Raw genomic sequence first — 27793 nt, forward strand, 5'->3', positions numbered from 1 at the left:
GTGGCGCCAAAACTTAATAAAATAAGGATTAGGCCTACATGAACACTTTTTTGATACAAAAGATATTAACTTAGCCTAACGTAAATGAATTTTTTCTAATTTTCTTGGTTATTTATTATAAAATTGAAAGCATTTTTAGTTGAATACTGTAGTTGGATTCGCTACGAACTTCATAACAAAATGATACGTGCGTGATGGCATGAGAACGGGTCAATGATCCACTTTCTCCCCTTCACCCTATATTTTATCTCGCAAAAATAGCATTCTGCCGTATGTCGCCCTCTATAATAATTATTATCAACTGTTATAGTTGAAAAACATTAAATTATTTCAAATATATGATCTACAATGACAATGTATTAATTTGAGGTAAGTTGGTCAAGTAAAATGAAAGTGGTGCATTGTTTAACCCTATATATTTCACAGATTTGTGTCAAAAACACTGGATCTTCTTACTATATATTATCTTAACTTAATTTATGTGTTGGTTTGATCAGGGATTAACAGCTTCCTGGTTTGACTAGGGAGATATCTCCCTGGTTTGATTGGCCCTGTGAGTTGATCTTGATATGCTGGTGCTAGTGGCATTCTAAATATGTTCTTGCTCAGATATATATCTTCCGAAATTATCATCTTTGTCTTTCATTAATGACGTCATTTAAAAAAATAGTACAGTATTTCCCCTCTGCTACATTGCATATCAGTATGTATGCTGTTTTCAGCGAGACAAGATGCAACAGAATAGAACAGAATAGAATAATAACGAAACCACAAAAAAACGTTAATTCAGTTTGAATATTTTAATACGTAAAAGATAACGGTACGAAATACTTCAGGAATACTGTTTAATTCAAGCATTACTGAACATCTTCTAAATTTGAACATATTATCTATCGTATAATATAATATTAATTTTGCCTCAGCTGACCATTACTCTGACCACCAACCCACGTAAACGAAACCTACGATAAATAAAATCAGACAGTACGAGTCAACTACCATAGACTACATTCTGTAGCCTCAGATCATTTTCAAAGACCGTCTCGAAGTAATCTTCGTCTACGACGATGGACGAAATACATTAAGACCAAATGTAATATTTCCCTCATTCAAATAAATCCCCAGTCCTCCTTCACCCCACTCTCATACACATGGAGTATGTTTTACAATACATTCAAGTTTAACATTAGCACTATGCTACAAACGGTGTGTAGCATGCACCTATCATGTTACGATCATATTTCTTAACTTTATCTCTCAGCAAATATTTATTAATTATATACTTATATTCATATTTTCTTTTAAACAAATAATTAATTTATATACAAAAACTCTGATAAATAAACCTTATAGACATCATGAGCACACGATTATCCAATATAAACTATCAATACATTTACAATAATTACAATATTTACAATAATGTATGACACAAGATGATGTCACAATATAAAATGTCGTGTAAAATTTAGATACAATAAGATTAACAATAACATTAACTGATATTTTAAAAAGTATACCCCTGGATTTGCCGATACAATGTATTAAATGTAACCCTGTTTGCCGTTCAAAAAATCTTATTTAAATGCTTTATAGGCCTACTGTATACAACCTAAATAGATTGTCAATACACGAGACACTAACTGGCTTACCCACATAAGTAATTGTTGTGTGTATCGAGCCTCTTGTCAGGCCATCATACGGTTAGAGGAGGTCAAGAAAGTAAGAATGTTGGTTGGGTACAGAAGATATGTCCCCTTAGTAGTGGATCTATTATAATTCCCCTTTTGGACCCATAATTGCTTACCACATCTATCTATTTTTAGTCATGGTGATTCCACCCACTGACAAAATGACGGATTTATTAAATGCTTACGGGTCACGGCAACATTATGCATTTTATCGACAACTTAAATTATATTATTAATGATTAATATGTTAATTACAATGTCATGCCTTGAATGTTAGATATAGGTCAATCACGTGAGTGTAAATAGTCGACACTCGCCAATAACGGGACACGTTTGATTTTATACGGTAACTAGTTATGACATTAGGATTAATTATTGTGATAAGCACCTTTTAAAAAACATAATCGCAAGCCCTACTGTATTTAAAATCACCAGTCTACTACTCAAATTAGTCAGTGACACATCAAAGAAACTGACAAATCACAGGAATTCAAACGGTATATACCGAATTGTGCTTGGCTTTGTACGCCGCCGGTATTGACGCTGTTTCCCTATATCATAAAAAGTCGAACGTGAACCGTTTTTAGCCTATGCCAATTATTGTTTATATTGGGTACATTTTTTAGAAGAACTGTCGTTTAAGTTAAGAATACCCAACAACATGGGTTTATGATATACAAGCATCATCATGATATGACGGAAGTGTTCACAGTATAACCATGGAGGAATATTTCCTCCATGGTATAACATACTGTAGTTAACTTATATATTGTATTCCTGGCGTCTAGATGTATATTGGATAAAACATTAAATGAATCATATTTATCAATCTATTAATGCATTTCCTATGGGAATATAATCTGTAATAACGATTTTTGTCAATAAAGATTTATAAAACATATCAGTCTAAAAGTACATTGACATATTATGTTAACGATTCTAACGTAAATGTGTTTGTGAAACCAAGTTAGACTCAAATCTTCCAGATGATAAAAACACGCGAATCTTCCATGTAAGATACCGGTCCCCATCTAATACAAATGTTATTAGTAACTTGTCTGACTCAAATCATCCAGACGTTTTGAAGTTCTTGGTAATGTCAATCTTATGTATAAAAAAGAGAACGACTGGAATTCATCACGTGACATACGGTACATCATACCATATCGTGCTTATCAATATTCATTTTAAAATGTTCTTTTTTCATTGAAAAGTTTTTAGGGAGATCATTTCTGTTCTGTTGCTTTGCTTCGTGCTGGAGTTTCCAGATATATGTATTGTTCAATTTACACTGTAAAAGATCAAGATTGTTGTCCGTAATTGTTATATTTTTCACATTATTTGCGTCCCAGAATTCTTGTCGCATAGATGTCGGTCGGTATTGTGGTAATTTATGTCCACTGTTGAATCTTTCGAAATGTTTTTCTTCGTTTTTTAGCATCCTAGCTGCTAACAATATTAAAATGAATAAAATGCAGGCGCCTCCGATTGGAACAGCGATTACTGCGGCTCGGAACCAGACAGTTCGGTTTACGGAATGGTATGGCTGAGTATTTCTACTATCTGAAATATTAAAAAAATATAAAGAAATATTAATTTAGCTATAACACTGGACCATCATTTCTGATTTGTTTATGGTATTCATTATCCTACGATTTTCTCAAAACCATGTTATTTAGACTCCATAACGATACGATGTTTTCAGAATTCTGGTTATTGTGGTAGAGTGCCTATAGATAATTGGTTTCTGAATAACCACTGTCATAAATTTTCCAGCTGGAATGGTTCGTTCTATAAATAAAGTTGAAATAAAATAAACAGGTACACTGCCCTCTACCTTATCATTTATTAGATGCGCGCCCATTTCAATTTTGTGAGTCTGTGTGTATTAGACATTCAATTGTATTCAAATTGTATTTTATCACCATTATTATATGCATGCTTAGAAAACAAGTAGACTTGTTCGTATTGTATACGTTATCTTCGTGTAACTGTACACAAGCACCCGTAACGTAAACACAATGAATGGCTCATAATTGCAATAACTTTCTTTTCGACAACAAATGAATGACACAAAAGTTTAATATTTGCTACTTTCAATGTAGAACAGAAGCGTAAATCAAGTGTACGACTTGGTGCCATCAACCTCAGTAAATAACGCAACAGAGCGTGGAGAGACCATAGGAGTATCGATATCAATATTTCCAGCTTATTACAAAAACCCAATGGTCCGTATGCTAGGCGACATTCATACTACTTACTAGACCAATACAAACACCAACTAATCGAATTCTACCGACATGTTTTTTTCGCGCATTACTGGATATGAACACAATAGTTTCTATTACACCAGACGATGTAGACCACTGCAAATTTACTTTATCATTCCAAACAGTTAATAATATATATATGTATATATATATTCGTTATTAATTGGTTTATTTGTAATAAATTCATTTCCTCGAATTAGCTAACTTGCTTTAATTAGAAAACGACGATTTAATTTTTGAAGACAATCAGCAGAGGCGTCGTGAATAATTTTGCCGCAATTAATCGCAGTCAACAATATTAGAAGTCGACCTCATTGCACGGTATTGTTTCAAATGAATAATGTTTATGCAAAAAACATATCGTCAACAGGCTCAAATGGCGCCAAGACGGAGAGGCTGATGTTTGTATTGACAAAAGTGCACGAGTTGTTTTACCATCAACAGTGAATGGTGTTCGTTGTAGAAGTGATTTTGAACGCAGTCGTCTTTATCGGAAAGTGCACTCCACGAGGGCCATCTCCCGTGGGATATAACGTATTTAATACATCACATGGGTAGATTTGTGTATTACGTCAATGCTAATGCAATGCTACTCAGTATGGCACTGTGTATTTGGCTAAGCACAATAAAAAATCATGGAGTGTAAAGTTATGATGCACACATTGCTGTAGGCCTATACGGCATCGTATCGGTATAATAGACGGATCCAAATTGGGATGGGAGTTATATATTATATGTATTAGGACACACAGCCCCACGGATAAAATTCGGTAAAAGACAATTCAACGGATAGGTTAAAAGTTCAGTATTTCATGTTACAATATAATTGACAGAGAACTGTACTACCGTAAATTTTAAAAAGAGAAAAAAATATTGTTAACAATAACGGAGTCAGTTAATTAGCCTGTAGCGTCAGTCCTTGAACGTGTTGCTAATTGTTGTGTGCGATTAATATGTATTGTTTGGTTTTTACTGGTACTGTAATCTAAACTTCCGGTGTGACAAAATGGCCGTCGGAGACAAGTAATCAAGCCCAATACAGTTACAGTAGCAGAAGTGTTATAAATATCGACAACATTTGTCCTCCACGAGAAAGACCATCTCAATATCAAATTCATGAAAACGGTGGTTTATGTGCATGGAAAACAAATGACACGAGGTTTGATGGAATCGCTGTGACTTTTTTTGGCCTATTGTTTCTATTGTATTTAGAGCTTGGCTTTTGAAGGTTTGTTGAGCTCTGTGTAGACAACAACAAGACGTCGTGCCGTGACGTTATATCATTCTTGTTTGTTTGATTTGTATGCCATATTTATGTTATGTTTGATAATCACTTTAACATTCTTTCAAGCACTGATGTTTCAAACTACTTTTAATTTTAAATTTATACTGAAGAAATATTAATTAGTAAACCTAATGTGAATCCGAATAACGATCGAACATTGTATTATTATATATTTATTTATTATCGTATTTTATTTAAAACTTTAAATAGTATACACATAGGCCAATGCGATATTACAGCCCTGCATATCCATACCATTATTTGTGACCGAAACCCAAGTCTGTATTATCTGTGAGCTCAGGTAGTATACGTATGAAACGCCATATGTGCCAAAATATTATCTTTAATATTAATTCTAACAGTCTATAACCTAGAATACACTGAAACCAACGTAGTTTCATTATGTATTATTTCAGGATTTGGCCGTTTAATCTTTGTTCCAAGAATTATTAGTGTGACTGCACCTTTAAATATATTAGGCTAAACGCACCAGTACCGAACCATATCAAGAGTCCTCCATGGTGTGAGATACGGAGATTATATCAATACTGGTGCAATTGTACACTGAAAGATAAATATCTAAAGTCCTTTTCATACCATACAATGTTTCAGTTATAATACAGGTTTCAGGTTGCCTGTATTTATTCTTGATACACCTGTCTATATAATTGTATCTAATTATCTCTATAACTTTACAACTGTAAAAATATAATAATTGTATCTACAGTAATTATCTTATATAACTTTACAATTGTATAAAGTATAAATTGTCTTGACCATTAAAATAACAAAGTTGAATTGACAATACATGTTTTGTAGGTTGTATACACATTCAGTCGCGTTGAATCCGTTTTTACTCAGTGATACAGCAAGGATGTTTTTAGTGGTATGGTGTACAACTGTGTACGATATGATACTGCAATTATCGCACTTTGTAATTACGTCGTCGCACTTTATACTTACATCAAAGTTCGCGCACTTTGACTTCGAGAATTTTCGTGATTTTGTGTTTAAGTACATTGCTTATTTCGAGGGTTTAGATTTGTTACATAGATAAATGGCCTATGTGGGTCTTTTATAAAGCCTATTATACACTGCAAGGAAAAGAGAAAATCCCTGTTAAGTTGTGCATTTTCTTGACAAACATATAGAGTGACAGCCTCAGTAACTACAATGAGACATTACAACACATTTCTCCATCCAAACAGTGGAAAACTCTGGGTTTGCAACTAGACTTAAAACATCACTATGCTATACTGTACATTCCTATTTTGTATACTAAAGTACGGTAGCCAAGTTGTCAGTAGGCAACCGTTATATGTCAAAATACATAGAATACTCAGAGCAGGAAATCATGTTTAATCAGTTGGCCTTCACGGGAGCCAGTACGATGCCTTCGGAAGCTAGTCTTGTAAATGCTAAGCCTGGTTAACTTATTAAATACTGACTGTATTCAGTATCGTAAACTACAAAAAAATGTTTAAATCACACACATTGCTTCAACATTTATGGTGTCATTTAATATTAATATATATTTTAATTTAACGGGAATACAATTATTAAAGAAAATGTTAAATACTTGCAGTGCGAAAAGGTCAGAGTAAGAAGTGATCCCTCCGTGATTATTTCCTTCATAACTCATGATATGGGTGTGTGTATGATTCGAGTCAACGGTTCTGTACTGTACAGCCATACCCAAATGACCTACAGTCCGATTACAATCTAACAATGACCCAGGTGAAACAAACTGAACCCCACCCCTCCCCGTAAGTTGTAACACCATAAAACAGGTCCATACTACAGCAACAATAATACTGTAGTAATATTAATAATACATAAATAATGACAATAATATGTTAAACAAAATCACACTGAGTACCGTAAATTAGAAAATATGCCTAGCGTACTTATTAACAAATCGACATGCAAAGAAAACAAATGTTGTCGGTGGGTGATCATAACGGGTGGTGGCAGGCCTAGCCTCTGACAGGCCTTTTATTACCTCCACTCTGCGTTTAGAAAGCATACAGCTGTTTTTCATATTTAACAATGTTAATATTATTTACACTTACAGACTATGTAACATTTTGTTCGTTTGTTTTTTGTAAACATATTGAGACGGTGGCTTTTGACGCATATTACTGTGTAGTGGCGATTACGTATTAATTTTTAGAAAAAAAAATGTTATTTTAAATTAGTTAAGCCATGGACATAATGCTATAACAAATATTTGTTTATTGCCGTTCCCCTTTCCTAGGCATATAGATAGGGTATAGGATAATAAGGATTAGTATAGTATTTCTCTACAAATCAGTTCATTTCAAATTTGTTTATAGTTTTACTTTCATTTTTTTACGCCAGAGGAATTAATGAAAGCCTATTTAGGACTATGCCATTTACTAAAAATATTTTCTGGTAACGCTTCATTCAAATTGTTTCGAAGAACGGAAGATGTGGCCGTCTTCCGTTCCGTTAAACGGGACATGCGTGAATGTATTGGCTTTAAGCAGTCAATTCTAACTTTTATTGACCTTGAACTTATAAATAAAATTATGAATTTTTGATGAATTAAAATTATTTGATCTCACTTTCAGTCACTTGGAAAGACCATGCATGGAACTACACAGACTACAAATATTGCTGTAATTATCGTTAATGACCGTTTCAAGACTGTGCCGTATGTGGGACTTACTCATAATAATTACGATTCCAACAGTGCGGTAAGTTAGGCAATGTCAAAGGCTGGATGGAACCCCACTGGCTTACATTATGTCATTCAACGTACCATGTTGTTAAAATACATGTTTCCCATTAATAATACATCATACTCCGCGGTGTGTTCGTCAAATTACTCAGGAGATTTTGGACTTGTAAAGGGTCACCTCTGTCTGGTATGTCCCCAATTACGCAAAATACAAATCACTTTGAACTAATAGGCCAGTGCCGCTCTTAGCAGATGATATTGACTTGACTGAAATAAACTTTTTCGATCACGAACAGGCAAGTAAAATTTATGGTAAATCTCCACATTATGACAATATTTGTCCAATAAGCAAATTCCGTGCACACGTCACATCGTGTTGTTTTTTAGGATCTCTAAATGCATGATGTCCCTCGCAACTGTATAAACCAGACCTCTGCGGTGTCTGTGGTTACGCAATTACGTACACTGTAAAACGCAAGTAATTTGACCAATCACAATACGACGATTTGCGTGTACGTGTATACGTCAATGTGCTGTGTGAAACAAGGTTTATAGTGTGGGCCCTACTTACATTTCAATATGCAATACAGTGTAAATACTCCGAGTTTAGTAAGATATTTGGCAAAATACTTCGCCCAAGGACATATCTGAGAAAAACCAGGGATCGGCGTGAGAGGGGGTAATTGGTCAGGCGACAAGTGGACGATCTAAACAGATTCCTTATCTTTTAGTTACATAAGGACAGTGTTGTCAAAATAGTATCAATTTACATATCCACAATAAAAGTAGTTTATGTACCGGCTATTAGATTCAACATTTGTGAATTTCGAACAACCCAGTGAAAAGTGAGATTCACAGGAAAAACGAATCAATGTGTCTCCTGCAACAGAGGGATCAATATAATCGAATCTGAACATATATTTAATTAATAATAAATATTTCATTATATTAATCATTATAATTAAGTGCTAATACTATCGTTATTAATACCGTAATCATTTGTGCTTTGCATACGGTACATCCCCCTCATTTCCACCTATTCGAACTCTGTATCCGCTTGTGTTGAATAACAAATATTCCTACAAAAGTGTCAGACAGACGCTCTGATTGTGTCCCAAAATACAATATTAACTTAATATTACATGTATATTTTAGCATTCGCTTACCTAATTCATTACGGTCTCTTTCCGGAATTGTGATTGGTCTATCCACACTTATATCATAATTACACATGTCACTGGTACAACATAACACCGTCAGTGTTTCTGTGTTATTAATATTTTCCCTGGTTTGACATAAATTTACTGCTAAATCCTCTACACAACCGTGTGTGTAGGAACGGCTGCCGTGGATAGAATCTTCGATATATTCCGTATAACAACCAGTATCTGATTTGCACATGTAACTGTATCCTACGCAACTCGGCGCGTTGCAATAACAATGTATTTCCCCTAAAATACACAACAAAAAAAACAACAAACAAATATTAATAATTGTTCTGTATTAAAAAAAAAGAAGCATTTTACGATATGAAGTTATGACACCGCCGCCGTACAATTAAATAGCTGCGCTTGGTGTAAGTGCGTCTAGTAAGAAAACGGGAACCTTGTGATTATTATGCATTGTAAGGAATTTACTAATATGCACAATAACAGTATTTTGCAATGAAGAAGACCATATGAAATACACAGTATCTAGTTATTAAATATTATATTTCGAGTATCTTTTCACTGAAAATCAAGATATTAATCAATCATTATAACACGATTTATTGAATTATCACATCGATACATGCACCAATAGTAACTTGTGATGGCATACCGAACTGCAAGATATAGGCCTAATAAGTAGGCCTAGGCCTACTTGCCGTACCATGGGCATCTGCATGTTTGCATCATAAGCCACATTAGGTATGTAGCGCTTTTTAGGCGATAATCAACGACAAAAATGGATTTCTTTCTCAATAAGATCGATACCTGCTTTCTTACTATGTGTTTAAATGTGTATAAGACTGTGCATGTAAAGCAGCGGCAAACGAAAACGCCACCTTAAAATTCCTAGTGCGGGAGACACAGGAAGTCAGAAAGTCATTCACCCTATTTTTCACAAACATACACAAGGTACAATACAATATGATGTCGTTAATTCTAAAATTCTAAATATTGCAGATATTTATATTTTCCCACTAAAATTACGATGGGAAAAAGTAAAATCAAAGAACCGGAATTTTAAACGACCGCAGCAACCATGCATGGTGTATCTTTGCATAAAACTACTAAAGAAACGTTAACAAAAGGTAAGCCGAGTCGCTTTATTACACCAACTTGACGTCTATAATTTTCTATTTTGTATTGTAGAACAACAGAGACAGTTTTTCAACGGTATTGAAGCGTTTGACTATGACTACTGATTCTATTGTGTTGTAGTAGATTGTATGTCCTATGCCTGTCAAGCGAGCAATCGTTTTCAAGCACAAAACACCGAAAATTGGTCATTAAGCCACCCGTCTGTGCCTAAATAAAGGAAATCTTTGTTATAGGTGATATTGGTAGGAGCCAGATGCAGAGAAACCCAAATCCCGAAATACTAACTCGATGACAACGGTAACGAAATAATAATAAAACGAAGCGACCAATCGATTTATGCGATGCATGTGCACTTCCAGCCAGTCTCCTAGCCGATTGTACTCCGTCACGTCGGCGACAGTGTAGAATCACTTACAACAGTGAAAGAGATGATTCAAATAATAAATTTAATTAGTCAAACCGTTAAAAAACAGTCCCCGCTTAATTGGGGCTTTTGTTCTTTAATGAAGTTTTGTTTTTACCAGCTACTTTCTTTGCGCTATCACGAGCAAGACAACGTAGCGCCACATCAGTAAACGTTAAATTTAATTTGTCGGTAAAGTAATAATTGCTCTAGTTTTTTTCTGAAACCAATAGTAAGTGCAACTATTTATTATAGGCAATCATTATTTCTACAGACTTATAATAACATTTTATTTTCTAAAGTACATGGCAAAACTACTATACTGGTAACACAATTTTACAACAGTTACATATGGATATAGATAGAAAGAGATAAATAAGGGTAGTTTTAACAAAGTTAAGGGTGGATGGGAAAACAATATTACATTTCACGTATTGAGATGTACTATGGAAGAGAACTTAAATATGATTTAGGGTGGAAGACTTTAGAAGATGGGTACCGCTAAACTCCACCCAACAATCCATTGTTACACTTTCGATTTTTAACAGTAGGCCTATACGAGCGCACATAACAGCAGACCTTTTTCAAGATTTTTCAACATCTAGATCATTCAATTTCTGTCATCGCTTTCTGTCAAATTTACAATTAAAATGCAGACACAAATGCTTTTTAATTCTTCATAAACCGCCAATACATTTATATTCGATTCGTTTTTCGAACATAAATATTGTTAAACTGTCTATATCATGGGAGTCATTAACGTACTTTTTCTATGAATTACAAAACACATAAAGTACACCGTGTAATTAACGTGCTACATTCAAATTCAAATCTTACTTTTAATTAGGTCATTGCACGTTTTAATTCATATCGATGGTTTTTCATTCAGACACATTAAAAAGTAATTGTGTGTTTTTATTATTGTTTCAAGCGCCAGACAACGGCTGTGTTCCCATTGTTGGAGGATCGATCAGATCTGAGGACTTGGCGTCCAAGATCTTGTGATTTTCCCCCGTTGGAACCAGTGAACAAAAGAGATGATCATCATTGTCTATGGTGGTTAAATCAAAACTACGCCTTTTTAAAAAGTGAGCGGCATTTGCACGAGGTCAGTTACAGTGTATTGTTATCCTTCGAAAACGTGTTATTTTTCTCGAAAATGTAATAACGTAACTAAAGGACATACTATACCCATAGGATCATGTGGTGACGACTTGTGTCTTGATTCACGTCCAATTCATATATAACAGTGAGCCACAATCACATCGCTAAAACCAAAGGCTAGACTGGCCAAGGCTAAAGTATATTCAGTACATTTTGTCATGTGATTTTATAGTTATCACTTTTATTGGCATAAAAAAAAAACAATTTAAACATAAACATAATTTTGAAATTGATGCAATGCTTATAGTTCTATTTTAACAGAAGTAGAATTTCCCCATATAAGAATTCTTTCTCGTTCGCCATTAAAAAAAAAATATTTATATAAACATATAATATTAGCATTAAATACTTTACATTATTGGGTATACAGTAAATACAAACTCTATTAGAAAGTTGATATTGAATTGAAATCGCCTTACGAATATTTTAATAGAAGGATGAGTTAGAAAAATGTTGTTTTTTTAATTTTATTTAATAGTATTTATGTATTAAAAATAACAACACTGCAGATAGGGTTGTAGTTAATCGTAAATTAAACAAACATTTGGTATGTACTGTAGGCCTACATTGTCAATCAGTAAGAACCCGTGAGAGTAGTTTGTACAAGGGATTTACAGAATAAGCAATTACGTTAGTAGACCACATACTGCTGTACACACAAGTGTGTATAGACACATCAATGGTATTAGTACCCTGACGATTGATATAATCTCAAGTTAATTTGTTTTAAGACGTCTTGATTCAACTAAAATCAGGGGTAAATCCAGGAAGGACACTTATCTTTAAAGCTAACGTAAATAAAATGCCAATTGAATCAATTTGAGATATCATTTGGAGACTAAGCAGAGATGGAATGTTAAATGTAAAAAGCCACAAGAACATAAAAATGACCGTGAAGCAACGGATGCCATTTTATGGATTAAATCGGTTTTACCTACAGGCGGATAACTTCCGGAAGAAATGAAAACCGTATTGATTGTACAGTACTTACGCCGTCGTACAATACCGGTACCTATGTACCGTATTAATAATGATATCTGTAAGGCCTATTAGTTCCGAATTGTTACTGTAAAAATTTAAACAATCTGTTGAGACCGTCCTGGTACGTCTTTTATACTGTGAATTGAAATGCTGTATTAATTAAGTTCTGTCATGGCGGCTTTTTTTGTACAGCTATACGTCATAGAAACATGACGAATAGACTAATAACGGAACATGACGCTGCTAAATTTCACGACGGTAAATATATTTTCTACGTCGTATGTTTCACGCAGTTGATTGATTGCATAATAATAACCGATATTATTCGTGTGTATATCATCAACAGCTTACATTTAGATGCTGCCCTTGTTCACCTTGTCGACGCGAAATATAAATCGTAATAAATATTGTAAAGATTTCGAAAGCCCTGTGCGATAACATATTTTCAGAACAGACTGTCGAGTCACGGATTCTACGAATATATTACATACATACTGAAATAGGCCTACATGTTAGATAGTAGGCAACATTTATCATGTAAAATGTAATACTTTAGTAGTACAATTATTTATTTAAAACGTGTTAAGGTCGAAACGAAATGTCACAAATTGTTGTTTCACGATTTTATTATTTGTTTTCCATGAGGTTTACTAACTAAACGACGAATACATTTTTGCTTCTACGATTTTAACCTACTTGTTCAATTATTATTATTATTTGTATTATGGTAATGGTATTACAGTACATTTTAAATTGTCAGCTACGGCCACGTGTTGGAAAGTACACTGTAGGCCTGTTGAAATGTTGACACTGTAGATGGAAACGCACAGTGAACCATAACAATCAAATAACTTACAGAAATCACACATGATAATGCTTTCTTTCCACAGTATCATGGAAATCAACAGTAGCTCAAATGGTTCACCGACGACATATGATTTTATAACATGAAAATGTCACTTGTTATAAATATAGCCTAGGTAAACATGAACGGGAAGACGGTATGCAATCCCTAAACACCGTACTCAAATGAACTGAATATCCATGGGGGATGGCTATATATTTTATATAAGAAAGTCGGTATGAAAATAATAACAGTTTTCCGGCCAAATAAATATTTTGCTAAGGGGTCATAAATTATTAGAGCAAAATGTGAACTTTAAGGAATGTTTCAGAACGTTCCCGAATAATGACATTTTGATGCAATATGTTACCGTATTGTACATAACTTTTAACAATAACATATCGTTGAATAGCCTAATGCCTACCGTGCTGTATAAGGCCTATTTACGGTAGCCTTTCTTTTAAGGATTCAGTTGAAAAGAAATACACTTCCAATACAAATGTGATTCAGTAGGCCTAACTAATAACAATTTAAAATAAATAGATAATAAAAAAAGTATATACATTTAGGCCTATAAACATCATAAACAGTAACAGTAAAAGGTAATTTGATTGATCTTTATTATGTTTCAGTAAATGTTTAAAAGTTGCAAGAGTCATGAAATGTTTTGAGAGAATTCCATAATTATGAACAGTTATACTGTAGGCGTACTGCACTCTGAACGGGTGTTTGTATACACAAACAACATTGTCCACTTAGGACCTTTTCTAATCGGATCTCATGTTATGATGAAATAATAGAATGAAGTATTTTATCACTCTAAACCATGCCTAATCATCGTGTTGGAATCAGAACCCATATGAAGAAATGGACTATTAAAAAAGAGTATTTCAAAATTGCAAGAACTTTCTTAACATTTTATTATAATGTTGAATAAAACGTTGCATTAAGTAGGGCAGAATGTCTGTTCTTGAAGCACGGAGTGGTTCGAGCATGGTTTTATGACAGGTAGAGATGGAAAATTCATGGGCATTTTCCTTCTCCTCGAGCCCGAACATTGCATCTGTTGCCAATATATCACGTATCGGCATGGCTTATTGTTGGTGATTTATGTGTTTGAAACACAAACACGGCGTGTGAGCACCAAGAACTTCTTTTTACGAGAAGACTTCTTTGGTTAGGGGCAATAGAAAGTTGTTTTAAGTTTGCTGGTTAAAACGTTTATAATTTATATAGGGTGAAACAATTTTTTTTGGGGGCGTTTTTTTTGTGGGGGAGGGGGAGGGGGATTTAGTACTAGCCATTCACCCGCAACTAACTTTATTGATGGTATTTTTTTGTAGCCTACGGATTAAATAAACTGAGTACGCCTACATAGGCTACAACTATATACAGTCGGGTCACCAGTATGGTCTAATCTCTCATATAAAAACATACATTGTTACACTTTGTTACGGCGTGTAACGTCACTAGTTCTGAGAATTACGTACCATCCATACCTTGAAAGTCAATTACATTGACTCAAATGTAATATATTGTTTGGCCCTAATGTAAAGAGAAAATATCGATGCTGTATGTATATTAAACTCATCATACTTTGCTATAGGTATACTGTAGTAAGTACGATTATTTTAATGTCATAATGCTTTTTCCAGTTCCTACTAAGTGACATAATCTAAAAATGACAATTAAAAAACAATCATTACAAAAATTGTGTTCATGAGACATTTTAAAATGAATTAGCTCTGGGTATACAGTACAATGTATAACTCGATTATGTAAATGACTAAAATATCATGCGCACGCAGACATATAATGTAGAAAACTGATTTATTTGTGAAATCTGTCGATCCAGAACTCATCAATTGCTTAGAGAGTTAGAGCTGTAGGTGCCACACAGCCTCGTGCATTTTGAAATATTGGATCTACTCATCCGCTTTCGTCTACTAGATAAGCATATAAATATGAAATGAACAGATTATGATTAGGATATCGTAGCCCCGATCGAGGAGAGCGGCGCCGGAGATCTGGAAGCCGTGCACTAGTAGATGAAAGATTTTTCCGGGTGTTTTTTAAACTACTTTAAACTCTAATTTACATCCGTCGTAAATTTATAGGCCGTGGTAATGAACCTGTTTACTGTATGAAGTAAGTGCAATTGAAAGTGGTTCGGTTTGTACATTTGTACTGAGTCGTATATATTTATGCAGCAAATGTAAAAAGCCCGTGACTCATTCTAACTGTGTAAAGACTCAAATTAATGATGCAGAATGTTGTAGAAAGATAGTGGATTTAGTTGTGCGTGTTGAAGATAATAAAAGTCAGTTTAAAATAGACATAAACTAAAAAACAAATATTTACAATTTTCTCAATTTGTAAACATAAACGTTAGGCTATTACTTTAATAGGCCTATATATTCAAAACTATAAACTCCGTCGTGATATTTGGGTAATTAAAATGATTATTGCATTCAGTTTAGTAATTTATATTCATCGTATTTTTATTACTAATATTCATCGTATTTTTATTACTAAATGTAATTGTGATAATACGTTGAAGGTGTATGGAGGAGTAGACAGTAGTATGCTGTAATATTCGTATTCGTATATAGGCGGCCATTGGGGTCGTAAATATTAATCACGTTGGCCATAAATCATAGTTATGTTTAAATATCCTTCATTGTTTATTTAACTTACGTAAATAGTGTCGTTAACAAACATTCATGATTCACTATCTTGTAATTAAATACAATATTGTAAAAATGATCTTTATCACGTAGGCCTAATATTTTCAAACTTCAATTGGGAGCTATACAACAATTAACTCTATGCTTACGGGTTGTTTATTTTTCGCATCCTGCCATAATGTACTTTGCTAGTGGGTACCTACTATAGCTACGTGATGACATTTGTAATTTTCGTTTTTTGTGTAAGAATAATTATGCATAGTCTGTTTTGAAAACATAAAAATATTAAAGCAATACTGTAATTATCACCGTCAAAACAGACTTATATGCGAAGTACAGAAACACACGTTGTAAACAACAATGAATCGATTATTTTAGTTAAAACATCACTTTGTAAAAAAATATTAATCACGATTGGAATGTTTTACCATTTTAAAGCATTAATGACACTGTAATGAGTGTTGTATGTTAATGAATAGATATTACTTGAATTAGATTAGAAATCTTAGGAGACCGTTCTGTTCTGTTAAGAAACTAAACTACGCCCTGATAGTACAAGTACCTGGAAAGGACGCCGACTTTATTCCTGAAAGCAATAATTAAGAAGCCAGACAGACAACGCGACGTCAGTCATACTCATCACAATTCTATTAAACTTTAATATATACAATAGTTATTAGATTGTTTGTGCTGTTTAGACGACGGATAATGCAAAGTTGCCAGGGTATAGTCAACAGCAGGTCAATGACACGGATAAATCGGAAGTCGGTTTAGCTTGGAGTGGCTCGAGTTCAATTGCTAACTACCTTGGAATTACATTAATGCACTGATATATTTAAACGGCTTTCGTAACCTGATGATGATGTATACCTAATACGGTATTCGATTTTAATTAAGTTTACTAAACTTCTAATTGACCACAGTATTAATCTTATGGCGTTACAGTCACTTGTAATTCTGTGTCCACACGCGCATTAAAATGTCGTTATGCTACGTGTAAAAATATGTCTACACGTAAACTATTGTGATTTTCCAGTTGTGTGAAAACACGTTTAATACCGTTGAACTACGAAAATAAACCATCTGAACTAAGATTAAATAAGTAAGAACGTTTACACGCGTATAAACACATGATCCGCCGACCGGTCTTCAACATTTGATTTTACATCACTACCAATGCGTAGGCCACTGTAGTACTGAGAGATTCTAGCAAAGTTGGTTCTTGAACAAAATATAAACATAGGCCATATAGCAACAGATAAGATTTACAATCTGAATTCGAATTCTTGGCAATCAAATATGTCGTAAGTCATTGCTTCAATCTCACTTATATAAATAAAGTAAACTAATACAAAATAAGATAAACAGTGCTTAAATTAACACAGGGATATCAATACCTCATGAGAATTATAACGGTATCAAAATTACACGAGAGAGTTTATTGTAACGCGATTATTGTCTCCAGTCTACACGGGTGAACGTCATGAATTTAGAACGTTCACAAATCCAGGAGCTAAATATTGTCCTTTTATTTAGCTTTAAAGTTTAATTAATTCACAATTTCTATTATTTGTATGTCCTATATCGGTAATAAATTAAGGAATTATAGTTTATAGCCTAAGTCAAGTAATTCCATTATTATATTTATATTATATAGATACATCGATACTTATTAGTTCTACTAATTTAGCTACATTATCCATATAGGTATTGGTAAGTTAAAAGACCAGAGAAAAGACTACACCAATTAGATAGGCCAATATCAACTGATTTATTAGTGTCTCCCAGACTTTTGTTTCTGTACATGGGTTCATACATACGGTAGTTAAAAGCTGGATTTGGTGTGTTGTCGGCGGTGGTATCAATGCCCGAATTAATTCGACGAAAAGCGTAGGGCCTACATTACAACTGAAGTCACTAAATAGATTAGCTAACAAAAACAACATGTCCCGGCGTATCGCCAAGACCATTCATTAGACTAAAGGCCGATTATAATGTCTACTACTGTATTGTCTAATTTTACCTCATTATCATCAAAAGGCTGTGTGTGGACAGGTCAATAATGATCTAAACAGTCATTATCGTTATACAGAAAACGACTAATCGATCATAATCAGCCACAAAAGACTAAAGCTCTGTCTACAGTACACTATCAAACTTTATGGATGTAACACAAAATGTGATGTGCCCATATTCAATTCAATTCACATTTATTTAGTTATCGTATTAGAATTACAATTTCAGTATCATAACTTATGGCAAGGATCCTGCATAAAGAAGTTTACAATGGACATGATGATGTCATATCACTACCATATTTGGTTATATCACTACCATATTTCGACACATCACGCTTTTTTTTGTCTAACTTTTTTGTCTAACTGTAGACATAGCTTAATACAAATTAAAGTAAGACTCGATAATATATTGTAAATGAAACACCAACGCAAGCACAAGTGACAGAGGGGTGTAACAAGGTATTATCAGATCCTTACTTATGATTTTTACATAATTTGGCCAATGTTTTTTTTGTCCATCCATCAATAGTACGGCCTCGGGCCGAAGGACGCTAGAGGTCCAGCAAAAATGTTTGTGTTTAAAGTTCTGGATTTCTCATTTTCTTTTTCTTGGTATGTTGGTTTTCATTACGACTATTCATACTTGCTTGATACTTGCTTGATGTTATGGGTCGGTTAGAAAGCTAAATATAGCTTATATGACCCTTCTTGTCTTCGTATGACTCCGGGCTCCGGGTACACATAATGTTCCAAAGTGATTATAAATATGAAAAGGTAAACTTGCAGTCAAGGGACTTCCAATGACCATTGAGGAGTGACTTGAACAGATTTAAATTTGGAGCATTTACAACATTAGATGGCAAGTTATTCCATGAGTCCACAACTCTACAACTGAAGGAAAACTTCCTGGAATTAAGCCTAAACTTGTTTTTATATAGCTTGTATTCATGACCTCTAGTTCCATGACAATCAACAAATGTAAAAAACTTTCTGCATTCAATAGCGTCAAGACCATTTATAATTCTGAAGATTTGGATCATATCCGCTCTTAATCGTCTGTACTCCAGTGTAGGTAAACCCAAAAACTTCAATCTATACGGATATGCCAAATGTTTTATTTCTGACAATGATTTGGTAGCTCTTCGTTGAACCGACTCGATTTTCTTAATCAGTCCAATTTGATGAGGTGCCCAGACACAACAGTTAAATTCCAAGATAGGGCGGACTAAAGATTTGTATAGACTAAGAAACATATCCTTATCATTGTAACAAAAAGTCCTTTTGATGAGACCCACTATTTTATTTGCCTTAGCAACACAGCAATTTATATGATAATCAAAATTCAATTTATGATCAAAGTATACTCCGAGATCCTTTTCTATAGCAGTCTCTTCAATTTTAACTTTATCTTGTACATTTACAAAATACTCATTCTTCTCATTTGTTTTCCCTATATACAACATCTTGCACTTGTTGGCATTGAAAGGTAGTTGCCATCTGGTCGACCAATTAAACATATTATCAAGTGAGATCTGCAATTTTTCTTTGGATTCCCCATAATCATAAACTTTAGTATCATCAGCGAACATCTTAACTTCTGATACTGCAACTTCAGGCAAGTCATTGATAAAGAGTAAGAATAAAATCGGACCAAGCACACTTCCTTGCGGAACACCACTTATCACATCCGACCATTTCGACAGAGTCCCATTTAACATTACTCGTTGTCTTCTACCTTTTAAGAAGTCTTGAATCCAATTATAGACGTTACCGGAGATACCATAAGCTTCAACCTTCCTTAACAGTCTCATATGAGGTACAGAATCGAAGGCCTTTTGGAAGTCCAAATATGCCACATCAATATCACGCCCTTCATCTAAAAGCTTAGACCAATGTTCTACTATCTCTAATAGTTGAGTTGTTGTGGATCTACCGGACCTAAAGCCATGTTGATGTTCCGATAATAAGTTATTGTTGACAAAATGCTTAATTAAAGAATCTCTAATAATACTTTCCATAACTTTACAACAAACAGCAGTCAAGCTAACAGGCCGATAATTATTTACTTCCACCCTGCTTCCTTTTTTAAAAATAGGTACAATATGAGCTTCTTTCCAATTCCGAGGAACAATACCTTCTTTCAATGAATTAGAAAAAATTTTACTTAGCGGCTCAGAAATATAAGCTCTGCACTCTCTTAAAATCATAGGGTGAATACCATCAGGTCCTGGGCTCTTAGTCACATTTAACTTCTTTAAATATTTTTCAACAATTTGGGGTGATATTTCAACTTCAGAACAAACTGTATCAAAAACTCTTCTTTGAAACTCTGGTACGTTATCAATATCTTCCCTTACAAAAACTGTAGAGAAAAAAGTATTAAGTATCTCAGTCTTGGACTGATCATCACTGTGTGCCACATTGTTCTCATCTTTCAGGGATGGTAGTCTCGCTTTAACCTTGGTTTTGGAGTTTACATATCGCCAGAATGATTTGGGTTTCTGTTTTATTTCTGAAGCAATCATTTTTTCAAAGTTCCAAATGGCCTTCCTTTTCATGGATGTTACTTTATTTCTAGCATCTTTAAATTTTGCTTTATTAGATCTGCTTGGACAATGGTTATACCTAAACCATGCTTTTCTTTTAAGCTTTATCATTTTCTTCATACCCTTGTTTATCCAAAGAGGCTCTTTGACCTTACTGTTGTCCCCCTTTTTTGCCTTGGGAATGTGCCGTCCACTAGTTTCTGCAATAATTTCACTAAACAAATTCCAACACTCTTCTGTTCCACCATTTTCAAATTTCCCCTCCCAATCAATCTTTTTTAGTTCTTCATTTATTTGAACATAATCACCGTAATGATAATTTGGTTTTAACAAGATATTGTCTTGCGACTCAATGTAACAATCAAATTTAAATGTTAATACTGCGTGATCGCTTTTACCGAGTGGTGCACTGTAACAAATGTCATCGATCATGTCCTCTTCATTTGTAAAAACCAAGTCTAAAAGACTAGGATTCTGTCCATCTCTAAATCTAGTTGCTTGTGTTACATGTTGAAAGTAAAAATGATCCTGAACCCAGTTCATAAAATTTGTTCCATCATGACTATCAGAGTATCCTGATGCTTGATTAATCCAATCAATGCTACCAAAATTAAAATCACCAGTTATTAATAAATGTGAAAAGTTAATGCAGCATATATTACTCAATTTATCCAAAAATAAAACGTTCTGCTCCTGACTATTACTAGGGCTCCTATACGCACAAACTAAAAGTAAGGAATCATTGTTTTTCAATGAAAGTTTCACATAAATAATATCTCCAATATCTCCACTGGATGATTCTGTCACATATCCACATAAATCTTCTTTTAAATATATGGCAACACCTCTACCGTCAAAATTTGTGGAAAAAAATACTTGATATCCATCCAATTTTAAATCAATCTCCTGTATTAAATTCTTCTTACTTGGATTCTTTGGGAATATCTCAGTCAACATAATTATACTTGGTTTATTAATTGAAATCAAAATCTCCATCTCATTCTTTTTACTTAAAAACGAGTCAACGTTAGAATATAAGACCTTAATAGAATTTTTTTCAAAACAGTTAGGGTCTCTTGCACCATCAAATAAATTACTTCTAAAATTAATGTTTTCTTCTTCCATTGTATAATTTGCATTTACAGGATCAGCGAAAATTTTCTTGGGGTCTTTGTATAATTTTACCCCTGGAGATAAATAGATTAGGTTCACCTGCACTAATTCGCTCCTGCAACTCTACTCTCAGCTTTCTATTGGTTTCTCTTTGTTGGAATGTTAAATCCGGTGAAATATATACATTGTTTTCCCATCCTTCTAGTTTCTTAAGATTTTTAGCTCTTGACAGAATTTCTCTTTTAGTTGCTATTTCCTTACACCACACTCTTATCATTCTTGACCTTCTGATATTTTTATTTTGACCAGACACGTCCTTGGGTGTTATTCTTGAAATATGCATTTCGCTTGGTTGAAGTCTTAATTTATCAAGAATACAATTTATTTTATCCTGGTCATGACTAGATTTTTCCTCTTGGGAAACACCAACTGGAGCCTCAGGGACTCCTTTAAAGATCAAATTATTAACTCTCTTATCCCTTTCTCGATGTTCACGCACCACAATCTGGACCTTCTCCTCAATTAATTTTTCTATTTCAACTTTTCTAACTTCTTCTTTTTTATTAATAATATCAACTGCAGAAGCCAAGCTATCCAATTTGAGCATTATTGTTGATAGCGCTTTCCTAACACCAGACAATCCAGTTCCCAAAGATTCTTTGCTAGGGCTAGGCCTACCCAGGCCCATCTGTGCTTCCACACATCCATCACACATCCAGATTAGATTTTTATTTCCCTTTTGTAAAACATTGTATTCTTTAGTGGACATCGACTTTGTACAGCTTAAATGGACCCAAACATTACAGCTTTCACACATTAATGCTTTGTCCCCTTCATTTACCGCGTCTTCACACGTTCTACATTTTACCTTATTAGGCACACTTTCGTTACTGCTGGCATCGGCCGAAACACCTGCATCAGGCAGAAGAGAAGCCTCGTTGGACCTTTTTTTATTCATATTTAGATATTCATTACGCTTTACACTAAAAAGCCTTGGCGAAACATAACTCAACCATGGAGAAATTGCAGCTAAAAACTGTTTAAAAACCCGTGTATAGGATATTACGACCGAATCAGAATCAATTAAAACCGTCCGTTATATTGGTGTTTTCTTCTCTGTTGGAAAAGAAAACATCATTTATTCAAAATAACGATTATCCTCTTACTCATAGAAACGATCCCAGTACTTATCTCAATAAGTGTAATGAGCAGTCTTTACATAATAAATACATTATGCCTAAACATACAATATAATTGTAGTTTGGGAAATATGTGAAAACTGTTCGCAAGATTATCATAAATTAGTAATTTAGATCAATTAAAGTTAGACAGAATTATGTCTTCAATGAACGCTAAATGAGGAAAGTAGACAAGAAGTGACCAGCTGTGTAATTGATAATAAGTTAATTTGGTTGGTTAGAATTTGGGAAGGGGTTTTCCTTCAAATTCTATTGGTCAGTGGCAGGCGTCTACTGTACTTAGGAAACAAACTCACGTATCATTTTCCCCCAACAACTGTTTTTTGTAGGCCTACTTTAATGTAAGTTATCTTTGAGGGTTATAATGTCCCTTGGGTGGGGAGCGTGTCGCTAGATTCTCGGATGCTTCCCAAATTATACAATAATCCTTGCCGCCTAGATTTTAATCAATTTTGATAAGCGACATTTAATGGAGAAACATGTTCTTTAAATGAGAATGCCATTGATGAATCATGACATGACAAGGTTAGCTTCTTGTTCAAGATGAGTCCATTAACGTTAAGATATCCGCTAATTATCGCCAATGTTAAAGCACGGCCAAGCTGGCAACCTTTCCAACATATTGTACTTTTTTATTCGTTTGTGCTGATTATCATACTATATTGCACGGTTCGCAAAAACGTTGTGCCCAAAGGTTTTCAAAGAAATGAAACTTACGGTACCGGTAACTTCTCGTTTCTCAATCAACTTTATACCTTCCAAAAATATATATAAAAATGTAGGCCTATTCCTTCAATAATGAAAACATAAACTAAAAAATCTTTCAATCGTTGTGTTAATGTGCCAGGTTATTACAATCACTTACATTTGAATGATTATTAATTAAGATAATCTATAACCATCTTCGGATATTCTCTGGTTCTATTACTGTATACTGGTAGTCCACTAACAAAGAATTTAACATTAATTATTTCGTCCTTTTGAAAGAACGTCAAGCCGTAAATCCCGTGTGGTTGGAAGCAGTTCACTTATCATACCGTCGATTAATTTACTTTTGGTTAATTACCATGCAGATAGAAGTTGGTGGATTTTATAATCGTTGATGTCGACGATTAAAATGCCAAGCTAAATTTGTAAAACAAACTAAACCCACGACATTAAGGAAACCAGGCGCCATCATCAGTAACTAGTTGTAATGCTTTCTCTTATCATGGAAAGTTGATTTTGTTACAATTTAAAAAAATAGGCTTAATTATGGTAGAATTATTTTTACTCTTACTATAAACCTACTAGAACACAGAAACTTATGAACATAATACCCATATTTTGAATCGAATCAGGGAAGAGTTTATTCTATTAGAATCAGTTAAAAACAATATGAACAACCTAAATTAGGAATGATTATTTGGTATCTGGTTTACTGAATACAACATAGCTTAAAACAAGGGTATACACCCGAATGAAGATATGGACACTTGTTCAAAGAATTGTTTTAGCTTTTAATTTAAGAAGTTTATAAAAAGTCAATTGATTTCTGATGGAGATCGAAACGTTCGAGTAATACTCTGTTTTTTACACTTATAGCTCTTTTTAAAAAGGAAATTGTATTGTTTATGATGGAAACATGTTCGACGTTTCATTTATCTATTCGATCATACAAGAATCTGAAATTTACATAATAGTTTTATCGAAAAGATAATTATACTTTAGCAAATTATTTGGGCGTAATGTTATTACTAGGGCTGGTTATTACAAGGGAGAATAATACAAAATAAACAGTTTAAACAAATAAACCAATTACTAGTACTTAATTAATGAAATAATTGAGGTTTGCTAAGTGTTGACTTTATCTATAATCAGTATACAGTCACAATTAGTTGTTTATTTAACTTCTAACAATTGATTAGATTGCATAATGGTGGTGTGGCACCAAAATACATTGGCATGAGGTTATACCCTTCAAATATAAAATCTACTACACAAAGTTGAAAAGGATCTCATGTATAATAGCCCTCGCCATGCCCATGGTGTTCGTAAAAACTGGCATGGTAAATAAATAAAGCGACTCATGTTTGTATAGCCAAGCTTGTAAGGATGGGTCGCTTTTATTATAAACAAACTGAAACGTAGAGTGTATAACTTTATAATTTAGATCATAAATTGTTGTTGGTGACAATATAATTTGACATATTGAAATCTAAGTTAAAATAATGTCATGTAGTTAGCAGGCTTCAAAAGTAAAAGATATACCAACATAATAGAAGCATAGAGGGATTTTTTACCTCCGTGATAGAAGTAAAATAAGTAGGCCTATGCACATCAATTATTAAAAACTCACCTTCAACTTTTGCGATGATGAGGGAAAGTAGCGATAGAACTGCAAACTCCCAAGGTATATGTAAAATCATATTGAAGTCTCAACCAACGTCAACGATCAATGCTGTAAAGTTTTCAAAATTAAATCACTGAATAAAGAAGAGTCTACAAAATAGTGTTTTTAATTCCACGTCAAACACACACTGAGCTTCACTTCCTGTTACAACTTAATTTGGTTGAGTATACCGAGACAGAATGCCTGCTTAATATCCTTTTACAATCAGGCAACTGATGTTGATAAAAAATGTTCTCTCTGCCATAAACAGTAGGCAATTGGTGGTCCTTACTGGGAGCACTTAAGTACACTCACTAAACGGCTGACTGACTTTGCTTGACTGTGTACAGTTCAGTAGTATTGGGTAGGCGGAGATAAAGGCGGGTCTTAGCAGCGTAGGCTAATTAGTAGGTAAATAGCGGCGGGCGCCGGCTAGGCGCCCAAGTTTACATTGCAAATTAGTGATGTGTAAAGTATCAAACAATCGATGGACAACCGTGGCTGTTATATAGTATTGTAACGAGGTTTACACAATAGTATTGAAAATAGCTTGTAACAAATACGTACAGAATATTGATGAACATAAATCCTCTTTATATTCAAAGTCACTGTCTATGTGGTTTTAGCGCTATTCATAATGTTTTTCTACGGATATCAACTTTCATCCGATCTCTGCGCTCACACGTTTTTGTTTGTTTTTCCGACATTGATCAGTAAATGCGTTGTCCATACTGTACTGTTGTACCAAAAAATAGGACAAGTCCATGTTTTACCGTTCACCGAATTAAATATTAATTTTACCAAATCACAAACATAAACACACGCTTACGATGCTCTTCCCGAGCACTTTTACATAAATATTGTTTGTAGATATTGCATTATGTTTTATTAAATGACGCCCAGGGCCTCTTCTTGAAACGACACCTCACAATGAAGCGGATTGATTAATACCACCGCTATAGATCTTTTAAAATTGTATATAAATAATAGGAATTAATTGTATAGCCTACTAATTATAATTCATTTTTTTTTCAATAACGATAACTAATCGTCTAAAAATATGCTTGTATTGATTGGAGGAAAATAAACGTCTACAAATTGTATAGAATAGGGTAACAAAAGCTATAGAATTAATTGTATAGCCCTAACTGTACTGTACATTTTGTTTTGCTGGTGTTACTATGATAATAATAGTATCATTTGATGCTCGTTTCCCTACTAAGTAACACCAGCAAAACAATACACATACAAAACAAAAACACATACTAAATATCTCTGAACTAATTCCGTTCGGTATTTCTTACAATACGGTACTGATATTATATAGGCCTATAGGCTTAAAATAAATGTAGGCATCTTTTTATTTTCGATTTTTTTCAATCGTTTTACTCATATTCTATATCATGAATTATGTGATTATAAATACTCCGTAGAATATTCATAGAATGATTATGTTTACGGTATTGTTCTGTAACCAGTCTGTCACTTCAGCTCAAACATAATGACCAGCCTATTGTAATCGGTACCATCATTGTCACACTGGTCAGTAAATGTCCTGGTACCGCCACCACTGACAGATTATTCTGTGATTGTTTTATTTTTATTGTTAATTAAGAGATTAGTCTAAGCTTGACGGGTAGACCTGTAAATAAGAATGCCAGGCACAGGTTCGTGTTGATTATAGCATAGAGTAATACTGTAGTTACTCCATGATTATAGATAGCCGCTTTGAACTAAATGCTAATTATAATGAACAGTTTATACACATCGTACATAGAAAAACACACAACACAGAAAGGGGGTGGGGGCTATTCTACGTAGCCCATTTAGAGAATGGCTGGGTCTCCGTCTAATTGTAAAATAATGAAAAAAAGTAGCCAACACAGATCACGGTCAAATTGAGTACAATAACCGCTTTAGTATTTTCTGATAATAATATAATACGGAACAGGTATAATATAAAAAAGACATGACTGATAATTATGATGGTATATAATTTGTTCGATAGGATTCATGACATAAAACGGCTACCGTACCTTTAAAAAAGCACAATGCGTAGCGTCCTTGTGATGTTTTTTATTTTAGGAGTGGAGTTGTGGCTTATGATGCTTGTCTACCACTACTCCAATGCTCCTGGGTTCAAGTCCCGTCACATTTCAGGATTTTTTCTAAGGACCAATTTACTCCACTCCCAACGACTTGTAATAAGAA

At 33.9% G+C, this 27793-nt stretch overlaps 1 protein-coding gene across 1 annotated transcript; it reads right to left on the reverse strand.

Annotated features, from left to right (window-relative positions):
• Positions 1 to 781: 781 nt before the first annotated feature.
• On the reverse strand, positions 782 to 25901 carry LOC140063658 (BMP and activin membrane-bound inhibitor homolog). The gene is made up of 3 exons (XM_072110103.1): positions 25550 to 25901; positions 9117 to 9401; positions 782 to 3254 (listed from the first exon to the last, which is right to left on the reverse strand). Exons 1-3 carry the CDS (start codon positions 25617 to 25619, stop codon positions 2848 to 2850), a joined length of 762 nt encoding a protein of 253 aa, XP_071966204.1. The 5' UTR covers positions 25620 to 25901; the 3' UTR covers positions 782 to 2847.
• Positions 25902 to 27793: the final 1892 nt, after the last annotated feature.

This window comes from Antedon mediterranea, chromosome 1 (assembly GCF_964355755.1).
Source record: "Antedon mediterranea chromosome 1, ecAntMedi1.1, whole genome shotgun sequence".
NCBI lineage: Eukaryota > Metazoa > Echinodermata > Crinoidea > Comatulida > Antedonidae > Antedon > Antedon mediterranea.